The sequence below is a fragment of the Metopolophium dirhodum genome, chromosome 7 (assembly GCF_019925205.1).
Source record: "Metopolophium dirhodum isolate CAU chromosome 7, ASM1992520v1, whole genome shotgun sequence".
Lineage (NCBI taxonomy): Eukaryota > Metazoa > Arthropoda > Insecta > Hemiptera > Aphididae > Metopolophium > Metopolophium dirhodum.
This window is the reverse complement of record NC_083566.1, coordinates 35,200,556-35,214,986: the sequence shown is the minus strand read 5'-3', so window position 1 is coordinate 35,214,986 and position 14,431 is coordinate 35,200,556. Positions and strand designations below refer to the sequence as shown.

The window sequence follows — 14,431 nt, the reverse complement described above, 5'->3', positions numbered from 1 at the left end:
TAGGTTTTTAATATATTTTAATTTTAAAGCAAGTTATGAGCATTAAAAAATGTTAAATTACTTGTACATTTTAAAATGAGCATAACTCCTTTTAAAATTAAAATATAAATAAACCTATGAGTTTTGCTAGACAATATTTTTACTTCAAAATTTTATAACATGACTCTAATATTAAACAAAACAGAGTTAAATGGATTTGGCTTTATTATGCGGTTGTACGATGGAGATAACGCATGTGGGTATCCTTTTAATTAAAAACTTAAAATATTATAACTTACAACATGATAAAATTGTTTGTTCACAAAAATTGTTAAAGAAATGTACTTTACATTGAACTTAAGTACATAAGTGTAAACCAAACAATTTTTTTTGAGGAAAACATGAAATAGATGCTACTTTTCTCCATTTTTACTTAAACAATCAGTGAATAATCTAAAATAATCTATAGAAATAGATATTGTAGATTATACCTAATTATGTAGGTACATATTATTTATTTATAAATACATATAAACAGATTAATCATTTTATCAAAGAACTTCATAATTTCTTCATAAAGATAAGCCAACATTTACATTGTAAAAAAACACACTTTTATAATTTATTCATTATACAACCAAAATAAAATATATTACTTAATAAAAGTTGGAGATGGTGAACATCTTAAAATAAGCAGTCTACCTATTTTCTTAAAATAAATAACTATAAACATGCATGCATTATTATAAAACTAAATCAGGTGGTTAAGATTATACCTAAATAAATATATATATATATATATATATATACATATTATATAAGAGCTGTATACCCACAACATAATAATGAAATTCATTAGCATGATCAAAGTAAAACAAATTAAAATAAAAGTTAGTTATACACTTTTACGAATTAATTACATAATGGTTAATTTTGATATAGTACCTTATTTTTTTTTTAAATGGTCTATCATATTAAGTAAAAATATCTCAATTCAAAGTCATTGAAAAATTAATTCCTAGAGAACAGGGCAAATATTATGCATTATAAGACCGATTATAAGTATTTTTTTTAATAGCGGTACTTCATCACTCCCTAGAAGTGGCAGTTGAGGTCTTAAAGGAACATGATGCATAAGTCTAAATCTACAAATTCCTTAAGGACGTTACACCCGTGCATGTGTTGTCACCGTCTTATACACGTACAACATAGACAAAACATGTTTACGCAGTCTGAGTAGAACTCCCTCAATTTTGGTTCTATAGTAAAAATACCTATTATAAAATTGAATTGTGACAATATTTTTGAGGGAAAATCGTTGCGTTTTTATTAAAAATTTAAAGGTATTTTTAAAATGTTGACATTTTTTCTATTTCTAAATGAAATAATGAATGTTATAATACTTATTATAGGGTAAAATGAAAAAAAATGCAATGACTTAGAAATATTGTCACAATTCAATTTTATAATAGGTATTTTTACTCTAAAACCAAAATTGTGAGAGTTCTACTCAGACTGCGTAAACACGTTTTGTCTTTGTCGTACGTGTATAAGACGGAGACAACACATGCGGGTGTGAGTGTGTAACGTTCTCTTAAGGAGATTCCTAATGGTCAGTTATTTCAATAAAAATATACCAATCTTTTTTCAATCATACTGATGGATCTATTAAGTATAATCATACTTTGAAAATTGATTTGAATTAGTTATTAGGTATACTTTAAAAATTTCACAATCCAACTACAAAAATTAATAACCTCAAAATGTGGCCTGATCTCAACTCTCAAGATCAATATATAAACAAATTCAAATTAGTTTTAAAACTTATCACATTATTAGGTTTATCAATAGGATTGACAAAAAGTACAATATACAAATAACGATACATTATTTACAATTCATGTGCGCTAAGCTGTGGTGGTGACATAAGTGGTTAAGTACATTTCTTATCCACTTAATCACACTCAAATATTATCACTTACTATGCACACATTTACACGACCAGCACGCATACATGTTAGAAAATTGGATGTATAGTACTTAAAAATTGTTGGATTCTAATCACCTTAAAATTTATTAAGATATTATTTTATACGTAAAATTGTCAATAATAGTTCTGTTTTATTACAAGCACTATTTCAAAAGTATTTTGAATAAAACAACAATATATTATGCAAATACCAATACAATCAACATAAAATTCTTTCGGACACAAAACGTAAATAAATAAAGCTTTTTTGCTTTTCTAAAAAACATCCTTCATATTTAGATACTAAAAACTTAATGTACTTTTGAATCTCTCAGTCGTACACAGAATTGCAACTTTTACCAACACAGGTTCTCACTAATATATTCTCAACTTATATGTAAACAATGGTGGATATACTACCTATTATTTTTGTCAGAAAAATGTCTTGGAAAATTAAGTTGTAGAACACAAAGTTTCAGGATCATGAAATTTATAAAATATACTAGCTGTCCCACACGGCGTTGCCGGGCAAGTTACCTCAGGTGAAATACATTGGCAATATTAACTTATAAGTTTAAGTTCAAGGACTAACACATTAATTGTATATTATATATTATAGCTGATCCCGTTCACTTCGTTGCTCGTTAAAATGTCCCAACTCTATATATGATTCTAACTTTGTTCAACTCGTTTATTTAATGTTCGGTGTATGATGTTCAAAACTTAAAATTTTCATCTATCATCTTGAATATAGAATTACCCGAAAGACACGCTTGTATGTTTTGTATCTGTGAGACACACAGTATGATTTCAGGTAGGCAACCTTCTCTGTGATGTCCTCTTTAATTTAAATAAATTGCACGACAATTGAAACATTAGTTTCGGAGTTTATTCCAAACAAAAAAAGCGACTTCGTATTATATAGTAGTATAGATATAGATTTGTAACAATATAAGTATTAGAAAACGTATGCTATGTAACAGCGGTTCTTGCTAAGCAAGATTTAAGATGGCATAAAAATATGAATAACTTGTTGATAAATTCCCATTATTCATAAAAAGACAACGGGAGCTATACTCTGCACCAGGAGAGAACATTTGCCATTTTGCAGATGTAGGCTAACACGTGACAGCAACAAACTAGTGATGAATCGTTCATGAACAAATCGTTTATTTGGAACGAGTACAGAGGGAGGACAAATCGAAACGATTCCACCTACTCGTTCCTTTTAGGTACAAATGTGCAATAGGTCTAAATCAAATTATTCCGTGTTTGTATTACGTACCAATTGCCACTTACCGAAATGTATAATGTTAGTTATGTAGTACTATGTACTAAGAAAAAAAAAATCATTGGAACTTTTGTACTTTACGCGACACCCCTTTTTTGGGGGGACGTCAGTGATACCCGCGTTGCCGCTCGGACAAAAAAATCGAATATATCCGACTACTTGCTATGCAACACCACCTCAAGTTGGTCACAGGGTATCACGATGTAGATAATACAGTGTAGACCGCGGTCTAGTAGTAGATAACCGTGATGTAGAAACTCGGCGTCGAAAAGTATTTTGACGTATTTTGACGGCAACAAATCGTGTTTTATTAACAATAAAAAAACAAGTAAGTAAGATAGGTTAACTAATTTCACTAACACGTTAAGCATAAAAATATCAAAATTTCATAAAAAAAAATTCCAAAAAATGTAAATTCTTAGTATTAAAAACACGAGCATTTAGAAGTTTTACTACTATAACTTACAAATTAAGTTCGAGCCATTTTTTTAGTAGGTACCTTATAATTAAGCATGCAAAAACACATTTTGAATAATATTCTATCCTTATTCCTTTGGTATAATTGATATTTATACATTATTGTAGGCATGTAACACATTATTTACATAATTTTATATTTAATAGTACATTATAATAAACAATTTAATAGGTACATTATAATAAAAATTAATACCTAAAATAAAACACCAATTTTTTTTTGCTCAAAGTTTATTTGTAAGTTATGGTCAACATTTTATTTCTATATTAATTAATAATTAATTCATATGAGTTCATATGGGAATCCAAGTTCAGATTAAATACTCTGAAAAAATGGACATAGTAATGGCACATTGATTAAAAATTATTGTAATTAATATGATCAATTAAATAATCTTTATTACAGTTTATAGATTTCTGAGTAAGTACACATAAATATCGCGAATTAAATCCAAAAATATAACTTAAGTTTGGCATAAATGCAGTTTAGCTACCGAAAGATTTTTGGAATTTTTTTTCTTCGAAATTTAAGTTTTTGCATGTTTAATTTGATGGTATTTAAAAAAAAAATCGCTCAAACTCAATTTGTAAGTAATATTGGAAAAACATAAAATACCCGATTTTTGGCAAAATATATTTTTATGCTCGACGTGTTGGCGCAATAAGAATTTACCTGTCTTACTTACATTTTTTTGTTATTGTTGATAAACCACGTAAAACCTACAATAAATTTTTACGTGGTTTATTAACAATAACACAAAAAGTAAGTAAAATAGGTAAATTCTGATTTCCACCAACACGTTGATCATAAAAATACTAACATTTCAACAAAAAAATATTTATACCACTACATATAATTATTTAAAGAATCGGCCTTCTTAGCGATCCTAGCAGACAATTCCCACAATAAATGCCGTCAAAATACGACTAAAAACGTGTTAATCAAACATAGGAAGTGATTACACCGTATTATCTACATCGTTCTCCCGTATAACTCTTATCAATTTCCCTACTCTTAATATACTAATACTTTAAGATGTCATAACTTCGAAACTATGCCCGAGCGCTAAAATCTGATTTCACCATCGTTCAGTGTACTTAACTATAAACGTATCAAAGAAGAAAAATTGCAAAAAAAATGTGTCTCGTAAAGTAAAAATATACTAAATCATTTATAGGTAAAGCATTGCTCTAAATTTAATTTAAGTTAATAAATTTGATAAAAGTGACTAACTATACAAGTATTATATATTTTATATTAAGTTATTTAAATGTTAAATATAATATTGTTATTATACCCAATAATAAGTATATAAATATTAACGAACACTAAAATATGGATTAAACTATTAAAGAGGACTAAAATAAAGTCAAATCAAAATAAAATATTTTATTTTATTTATTAATTTGTTAATGATATATTATTATGAAGGTCGAATAATGTGTTGACTGTTGAGATATAGGTTATAGAATAATATTTTTATGCATTAATGCGGTCTTTACCGTGAATTATACTATGTTGATTATAATACAAGATATAAAACATATAAACTGATAAATAAAAATTATTTTCTATTTATCTATTTTTGTAAATGTAAATTTACAAATCATTAAATATTAATTGGACCTAGAACGGCTAGAACACAACGTAGGTATTCCAGTGGCGCAATTACGGGGGTGCTTAAGCTCCCTCCCCCCAACTTAACTTTGAGCACCACCATGTTCCATGTCGTTGTAATTTCAAATATTTAGTTTAAATAATCTAAATTTACTTTTAAGAAATTGTTTTTCTTATCTTGCATTCTGATTAGATATGGTATATTATTATTCTATTATAATCTTAAATAACAAAATGTAAGTTTATAATTTAAGTAATTGTTTTAAGAGATAAGTTATAGACAAACAGTACTATACAAATTACAATCCTAAACAGCTACATTCGGGAAGACCGAAATTATTATTAATAGTGTCATTGAGTCATTTAAAAATATGAGAATAATTAATGGCATTTTTAGAATTATGGTTAAAAATCGTTCTGATCATCAGGCGAGTGTGCGCCTGCCTAGAAACATAAATCTATGCTACGCGTAACAATCGCAGAAATTTTTAATTTAAAAATATAAAATCAAATTTACTAACTTCATATTGGTATACCTACTCGTTCCAAAATTAATATTACATTTTCCATACCTTAATAATTTTTCATTTATTTAATTAAACAGTAGTTTGTACGTAAACATTTGTAAGCAGAAGTATACTGAAAATTTCAATTGTATTTTTTATTAACATAACTAATATATTTTGTAATTTTTTTAAGATATATAGATTTTTTGTATATTTTTGAATTTTTAAGTGCATATTTACGATAATTGTTGTTAACAACAAATTTTGATGAATAGTATAATCTAAATATTGGTAATATGAAATATTTCCGTGTGGGGGGGGGGGGGCAGGGCCTCCCACAACTATGTGAGCCGTTAATAATCGTAGCACCCCCACCGCAATATTTGAACTCCAACTGTGTATTTCGTACCCGCACGAAAACGTATCGCATTTATATTTTATAATCGTTTCGTATCATTGGAATGATATTGTATAAAACGAACCTAACGAAAGGGACGAAGGAACAAGTCATAATATGAACATATACATATTATGTACTCGACGTGGAACGAGAGGAACAATAATTCATAAAAGTAACGATAATCGATAATGTCGATAAGTCCCATCATTAGCGAACGGCCCTAGACAAAATTTCCACCACTTTGTGCCGCGACGGTATAGGTTGTATAAATAAATATTATTGAGTCGAGCGTTGCCGAACAACGGTTGTCGTTGGGGGATGCGCGCGATCGCACACGTTTTGGTGCGGACATGGTAATGTTCTCTCGTGGCGCAGAGTATACATACAACTGAAAGTAGGTACTATAAAAAAATAAATATATCAATTAATTTATTGAAAATAGAGAAATAAAAAATAGGTAGGTACAAAAATCTTATATACCTATAAAAAAAAATATGAATTAAATAATTATTGATTATTTAACTTTAGGTGGGTAATTAAGAGGACGCCACACCCGCTGTGTTGTCTCCGTCTTATACAAGTGCGTAAGCGTAACAAAGGAAATTTATGGTCAGCAAATCACGTTTATTTCCGTTAGTTTAAAAATTAGATTGAATCGACCTATTGTGAAACTTGATAGTAAGAACATTATCTTCATCTTCGTATGTTGGTTTAATCCTTATTTTGAGCTTTAATTATATTTTTTTATGGAAAATTTGATAAACATTATAAAACAAGTTAAACGAATCTCATATTTTGTCTAAACTATACATGGACCGGGAATGAAGCTTACATTTAGCTATGCTCTAAAAAACAAGATATTGTCGAATATTCCTTAACACAAACTTGTTCAAGTGAAATAGTCTAGTTCTAACAAGTGTAATTCCGAAGGTTCTTCATTTCTTTATTCAAGAAATAAATTACTTTCTTTGCATCTTATAATTAGCAGCGTTTGTTTAAGAAGTAACAATCTAATATTTAATGATTGATATACCTTTAAAAATTAACAATATAGTTTCCATAATATTTTATACTTACAATAAAAAAGGACTACACTTATGAAACAATTAGAATAATACTCCATATAAAATAATTGGGAATTGTAAAAAGTTATACATTTTATCAGTTTGTGCAGATTGTTGAGAAAATTAGAAACACAGTGTTGATTGGTTGTATTGAATGTGACAAAATAAAACACATTTTTATATTTTATCATTTTGATTTATATTTTATATTTAACACTTCTATCTACCAAGGTAAAAAAAAATATTTCCAATACAATTTTTGAATTCAGAGCTATAAACACCACAGCAATTGGCATCATTTTCACCCAGCTTTTTTCATTTTTTAAATGCAGGTACTGCAACATGGTCTATGTCTCAAGATAAATTGTACGATGCGCGAGTAAAAGGGAATAAGTCAATTTTTATAAATAAAAATATTTTGTTTTGTAGGTAATTTTACGATGAGTCGATTGGTAACACTGAAATTTGGATATCTCGTTCTTAACAACATTATAAAGAAAGATAGCTAGATTGCAGTGTCACCATACAAACCAGCTTAAAATTACCTATAAAACAAAAAAAATATTTTTATTTATAAAAATTGACTTATTCCCTTTTACCCACGCACCATCCAATTGTACCAGTTGGCTATAGGTAGTTGGTTTTGATCTTTTTGTAAACCCCTCATTCGAAATACTCAATATCAAACAGACTCTGCAATATTGTACAAATTTAATCCACTATTACACTAATTTTCTTCCCTATTGTATCCTTAAATGTATTTTTTTTTTGCATATGAGTATTATGTCACCATTTTTTAGAACATTGCAAATGTATGGTTTTTAAATGTTTTTCTCTGAATCTCGTTTTCCACCATTTTGGAGAACTTATTATAATTTACCACCACAAATGGGCTTTGTTTTTAATTTAAGTAAATGTTTTTACAAAAGGAAAACTCAAGTGTTTTTAAAAAGTGTCTTTTCATTTAACATATTTCATTACAAATAATATGAATAATTCATATTAATAATTAAGAAATAATAATAGTATAATAATACAAATACCCCAGTTTACGGATAGATATTGTACGAGCAAACTATTAAATTAAATTTTTAATTCTGAGCAAAGCATTGTTGGGTAGTAACGTAACAAAAACGTGTTGGTGTATCAGTGTTACTTTGTTTTTAACGTATTACGTAGTTTCAATAGAATTATTTCTAAATAAAAAAAATGCAATGGATATTACTTATTATCATTACATATTTATATGCTTAGCACCTATTGCAAAATTGAAAAATAATAATTATATTATATAAAATATATTTAATTTTAACTCGCCATAATTTAGTTTTCAATGATTTTGAGATGTCTACCTGCACCGTACATTGTGAGTAAAGTTAATTACATTTAATACTTATTTTGATTTTTCTAAATATGACAAAAGCTACTTAAACAGAACGTTTTCTATGAATATCTAGCAAGGACTGTTGTTATCAAGTTTTATACATTAACTATTAATTTCTAAAAACCATATGTTAACACTATTAATACTTAGCTATTAATCATATAAATGCAGTATATAATTATAACATTAATATTGTCAATGTGAAACCAATTGAAAAGAGCACCTCTATGGCAATTTTTCAACAGTTGTATACTTGTATACCTACTGATTATTTGTAAAAATAAATGCCGAAACACATTCAAAAATATATTTTTACATTGAAATTGGGAGAAAGATTTGGAACACAAGAAACACGCTTAGGTACGCATTTTTTCAGACACCAAAAATTAATGAAACGTTTGGGTACATATTTTTAAAATAATACCACATTTGAGCACCAATACATTGAAGTACACCATACGCATTAATTTCTATTTTATTTTTTAGTTTATTAGTGTTACCCAAGAAGTTGGCTCATAATCGTTTCCCTAATTTTGGAACTAATTTTAAAGTATTTTTTGTATTAGATAATAATATGTTAAATTATTGGGTTATTACAAAAATACTAAATCTACTTAATTCAAAAATCATATTTGATTTTATTTACTACTATCTTATTTATTATAACATTTTATTATTTTTCCGACATACCGTGGACCGCGATAAATACTGTCGTAAATATTTCCTAATATTATTGTTAAGTTTAAATTTATTTATTTTTTATTTAAATGTATTCAAATTATGTTACAGTTACATTTAGTTAATAAAACAAAAAATGTTGCAAAAAGTTGATTGAGAGCTGTTAATTTTATTCTGTATTCGGTGTCGGTTCATCAGTTGACAGCTGTATATATATACAGCCCGTATATCATGTTTAATATTTTTTATGTATTATTTTTTTTTTTTGTAATTCTTTTTATTACTATACCTAACTAGTGTATTTCTAGTTAGAATGCTTGTAAGATGACAAGAGCTAACTTAGAAAAAAATCAGTTTTTTTTGTTTTTAACAAGAAAGTAACATAGTTACTTTTCTATTTGAAATGTAAAGTAATTTCTTTATAATTTTATTTGAGGAAACGAGTAAAGTAAATTAATTACTTTTTAAAAGTTATTTATCAAACATTGGGTGTATGTTATGTTTTATATTATATTCTTAAACATTTAGGTATTTTCAGTGGAGCAAATGATAGTTTAGTAACCATGTGCAACATCCAAATTATGCCACTATCTGAACATCAGCACATCATACAACTAATATTAACATTTTTCTTTAATTATAATATGACAATAGTTGAAATTACTGTTGTAACTTAATTAGGTAGCCTTGTTACACAAACCACTATTTTGATAATTTAATTTTTATTTTTTAAGTTTTGTAGGTTTTAATTAAATTGTTATATGATTCCTGTTTACAATTCTTAAAAACATAGAAATCAAAATTAGACTTTTTTAAAAGATGAATACAATTCACATAAAAAATAATAACTTCAAACAACTATTCATGAACTCTAGTAGCATATACTTTGTTAAATAAAATGTCAATAATAAATAGAAGAAGATTAATTTTTTACCATCTATAACCAATACAAACACAATGTGACAATTCACACTAAGCTCAAAATCTAAAATAGTTTAATGGACTTCGCTTATACTACTCAGTAACTAACATCACAGTCTTTTTCCAAGAAAATTATGTGACAAGATTTAATTTTAACATTGAAATAATTAATATACAATAATTATTATGGTTAGTTTGTGATTGAACAAATTGATAGTGAGAATTAGTAAATAAATTAAATTTAAAAAATACTGTATGCCCAAGTTTTAAATAATAATCAGTTACCTGATATAGTGAACCAGTAGGTTACAATATTTACATACTTAATCCCTTGTGATTTAAATTTTCTAATCTAATTTATTTATTACACTTCCTTACATTGATGTTTTTTATTTCTAATTAGCAAGGCTGGGCATTAACAAGTTAAAAAAGTTAATTTAATTTAAACTTTTTAACTCAACTAATTATTTTAAATTAAATTAGCTGTTAACTTATTAAATTTCTTTTTTAATTAATGTGAAATTAACAAATTAATTTTTCATTTTAAGAAATAAGTGAAGTTAATTTTTTTTTTTATTATATTTCACTTTTTCAGTCAATTTAGTTTTTATGTCAAAAAATATTTACAGTGAATTATTTAAAGTCAAAAATGTATATCATTAGAATCTAACTTAAATAGAAATACTTAATTAATACTTTATACTTTATACTTTACACTATCGTCTATAATTTAGTTTTGTGTTAGAAAAAAAATTAAATACGCTAGCATTGTATAAACAAATTTTTTTTTAACTTAATAAAAAGTGTGTATTACCATTTCACTTAACTGAGTTAAAAAAAATCCTTAACTTGCCCAGCCTTCCTGATTTGTTGGTAACTAACCTAACAAGTGTTCTTTATTAGTTTTTTAAATTTCAAAATATCTATTTGGTCATTATAATAAATAAATGCATATTTAAATAAAAATAAGGTTCAGTATAAATATTAGCCAACTGCCCATCTTAAAACAAATATTAATTAAGTCACAAACATAATAATTTACTATTTACATCAATGAAGAGAAATATTTTCTAAAATTCCAATGCATTCCATTGTGTGCTTCATATAATATTTCTTACCTGGATATTTGCATTGCTTCAGGAGGACCTTTAAGACCGCCAGATTCTTCATTTAGCAAAACTTTTAAGCAGTTCAATAGCTGCATGGGATCAATTGGTGGCTGAAAATAGAAATGTTCATAATTTAATTTAATATAAAGTAACATTAATTTTTAAAGGATCTATACTAAAAATTAATAGTAATCGGCTAGTGTACCTATTTTATTCACTAAGTTTGTTTTGTACAAATATTTTTTCGTAATTGTAAATATTTATTGATAATTTAAAAATAATATTGGTTCTAATTAAATATATATATAAATAGGTACCCTAGTCTATGAATGAAATTATAATCTATACATTGTCATGTTATTAAATAAGTATAACTATTCAAATGTATAGAAGAATGTCTTATTACTTTTAAAATTTCAATACATTTTAATTCATTAGTAAAACGGTCCCTTAAATATAATTTAATAGCCCATGATTTGGTCACAATACATTTTATTGAACCATTAAATCAATACATTTTTCATGCAACCCATTATTAATAAACGTGTATGGGAATAGAATGACTAAATATTTAATTTAGAATTTATTAATCAATTACTCGAGATGTGTATCCAATAGCTATATGCCTAAGTAAATCCAATATTTCAACTTTATTAATTAAATTTTAATTACGTTTAATAAAATCAATTATTAGTAAGTCATATTTCAATGAACGTAGACTGTAACTCATGAAAGCTCCGATGCGTGTACGATATCTAAACCTAGGTAATGAAGAGGAGGGGGAGTAAATTGTGTTAATCACAATTCATACACGACTCAAAAAATTTAAGTGGGCAAAAGGTAGAATTAAATGTCTATTTGAAGTTTATATTTAATATTTAACATGACCTCCTAACTTCGCACGCACTTAATAAAATCAAAAACAAAAATTCAGTTTAACCACACACCTACGAATTGTACTCGAAATGAACCCCGCTAAACTCGCATAGTAGTACAGTGATAGTGGGAAAATAATGTCCGACGTTAGGATTGATACAAGAAAGTGCAGGACTAAAAATTCTCCGTCCGATACGCGAAAATGTATACGTCACCGGCAACAATAACGATCGCAAGTACGCCAACGAACGTGAGCCGATTGCAAGTGACGTAATAATAACGAAATAATATGTCGTCGACACTATTTACAACGAATAACGAAGCGGAATACGAATGTCATTGAATATCACAACTCGTTGCGTAGTACTCATATTTTTTTTATTCACTTTTTTTCGTTCGAGGAATTGGCCAACCCGTTTCGGGTGTTTTGGCTCAGTTTCGTGTTGAAAAGGATACAAAGGAATAAATTAGCAAATAAATAAAAACACATCTAAAACTATCACTGTAGCACCGTTTTTGTACAACGTTAAATTATCTTAATTTTCTCGGACTGTTTGGACTAGTAATTACAGTGTTCTACTAAAACCATTATACAGTCATTTCAACCCAAGGTCAAATAATTTTATAGGGCAGGTCAATGAAGGCCCGTAAACTTACCATGGCGTTTTTGTTGTGCGTCTCTGTACGTACAAATACGATTTATACAATGGTTTGGCACAAATTTTTTCTCTCTTTCACAAAAATAAATAAGTGTCGTAATTTAAAATACTAAAACGTCGATTTTGTATTTACGTTTTTTTTTTTTATGTTTTCCTGTCAGTAGGAGGCAGTAAAAATAAAAATAAAATTAATTTAAAATCGTTCGTCCCGACGGCGAATGGATGGTGCCTGGCGTGCAATGGTTTAAATGTTAGCGGCGTACGTGGTGAACTCCAATGCTACGTCTGTTGTTGACGCTACCTCACGTGAATGTGAATCCGTGATTAAAATTTTGCTGATAAACGGCACAAAATGGCGGACCGAATGGCCGTCAACGACATCGATTGATCGGAGCGTTGCCGCCGTGGTAATAATAAAACAGTTCCGTCACCGTTACACCATTTGTATATGCGCCGGTGCCCATGGCCTCCATTTGAAACGGTTTGTGGATTTTTCTTCGTCCGCTGCCGCTCGCTCAACAATATTCCGGACAAAACAACAATCTTACGGCATACGCACTGCTGGAAGCTGAGCGCTAAGCAAGGTGTGATGATATTATGATGTAAAAACGGAAATAAAATTAAATAGAAAACAGTTGTCCAAACACTGACGACAATCTCGGGCGCAGCTCCGGGAGAGAGAGAGAGAGAGAGAGAAAACACGTAGACGCAGCAAACGACAGCACCGATGGACGATGGCAATAATTATATTTTAACGATCAAAGCGCGCGTAGAGCGTTTACGGCAATGACAATATAATTTGTCGTCGTCGTTCCCGTCCCTGTCGATTGAATCGTAGTTAACGCAGAAAATGGTTGATACTCGTTTCCTCGTCGTCTTATGAGTTATGTTGATCAAATGGATCGTACGTCCTAACTGCAAATATGGCTGCAACACTCGACAAACTACGACGTACACTGAACCACGTAACTATAGAGTAGTACTACTGCAACAACTATAGTCTGCCCTTCTGTAGTGAACTGTAATAGTAGGCAGTAGCAACTTATTACTAAATGTTAGGCAATAGCCAATAGGCATTAGGCAAGACTAGCAACTTCCAGCGGTGCCAACTACTTGAAACTGAACTGTCCGTACGCTGAATTATACGAAACTCGAGCGATCGAGTTGGTAACGGTACATTTGATTATGGTAGAGTGGTGTAAAAGGAAGGGGAAAGGATCTTCTGCGAGTTTGGATTTAACAGCTGACGTCGGAGTGACTGTCGACTTATGCGCAGGGGCGTGGCTTCACCTTCACTACAATAATGTGGCTCTGGATCAGCTGCTGCACTGTCGGGCGTCAGCGTTTGATGGTTGACTCGGTGGTGGCCGGGGGGTACACATTTACATATACCACGCACTAAGATATAATATCTAAATATTATATCTTAGTCCGTGACATATACTAATAGACTATGTATTACAGTGTATATCTGTGGTGGGGGGTAACCCTACGACGGAT

General features: G+C 28.7%; 1 protein-coding gene across 1 annotated transcript in view; it reads right to left on the bottom strand.

Annotated features, from left to right (window-relative positions):
- The window catches only part of LOC132949727 (serine/threonine-protein phosphatase 1 regulatory subunit 10-like), a 38,021-nt gene extending 24,033 nt beyond the window's left edge, over positions 1-13,988 (bottom strand). Inside the window, exons 1-2 of the mRNA XM_061020761.1 lie at positions 12,930-13,988; positions 11,406-11,506 (exon numbers count right to left, since the gene is read on the bottom strand). Coding sequence (XP_060876744.1) covers positions 11,406-11,506; positions 12,930-12,932 — 104 coding nt within the window. The 5' untranslated portion in view covers positions 12,933-13,988. The remainder of the gene's footprint in view (positions 1-11,405; positions 11,507-12,929) is intronic.
- Between the last annotated feature and the right edge of the window lie 443 nt (positions 13,989-14,431).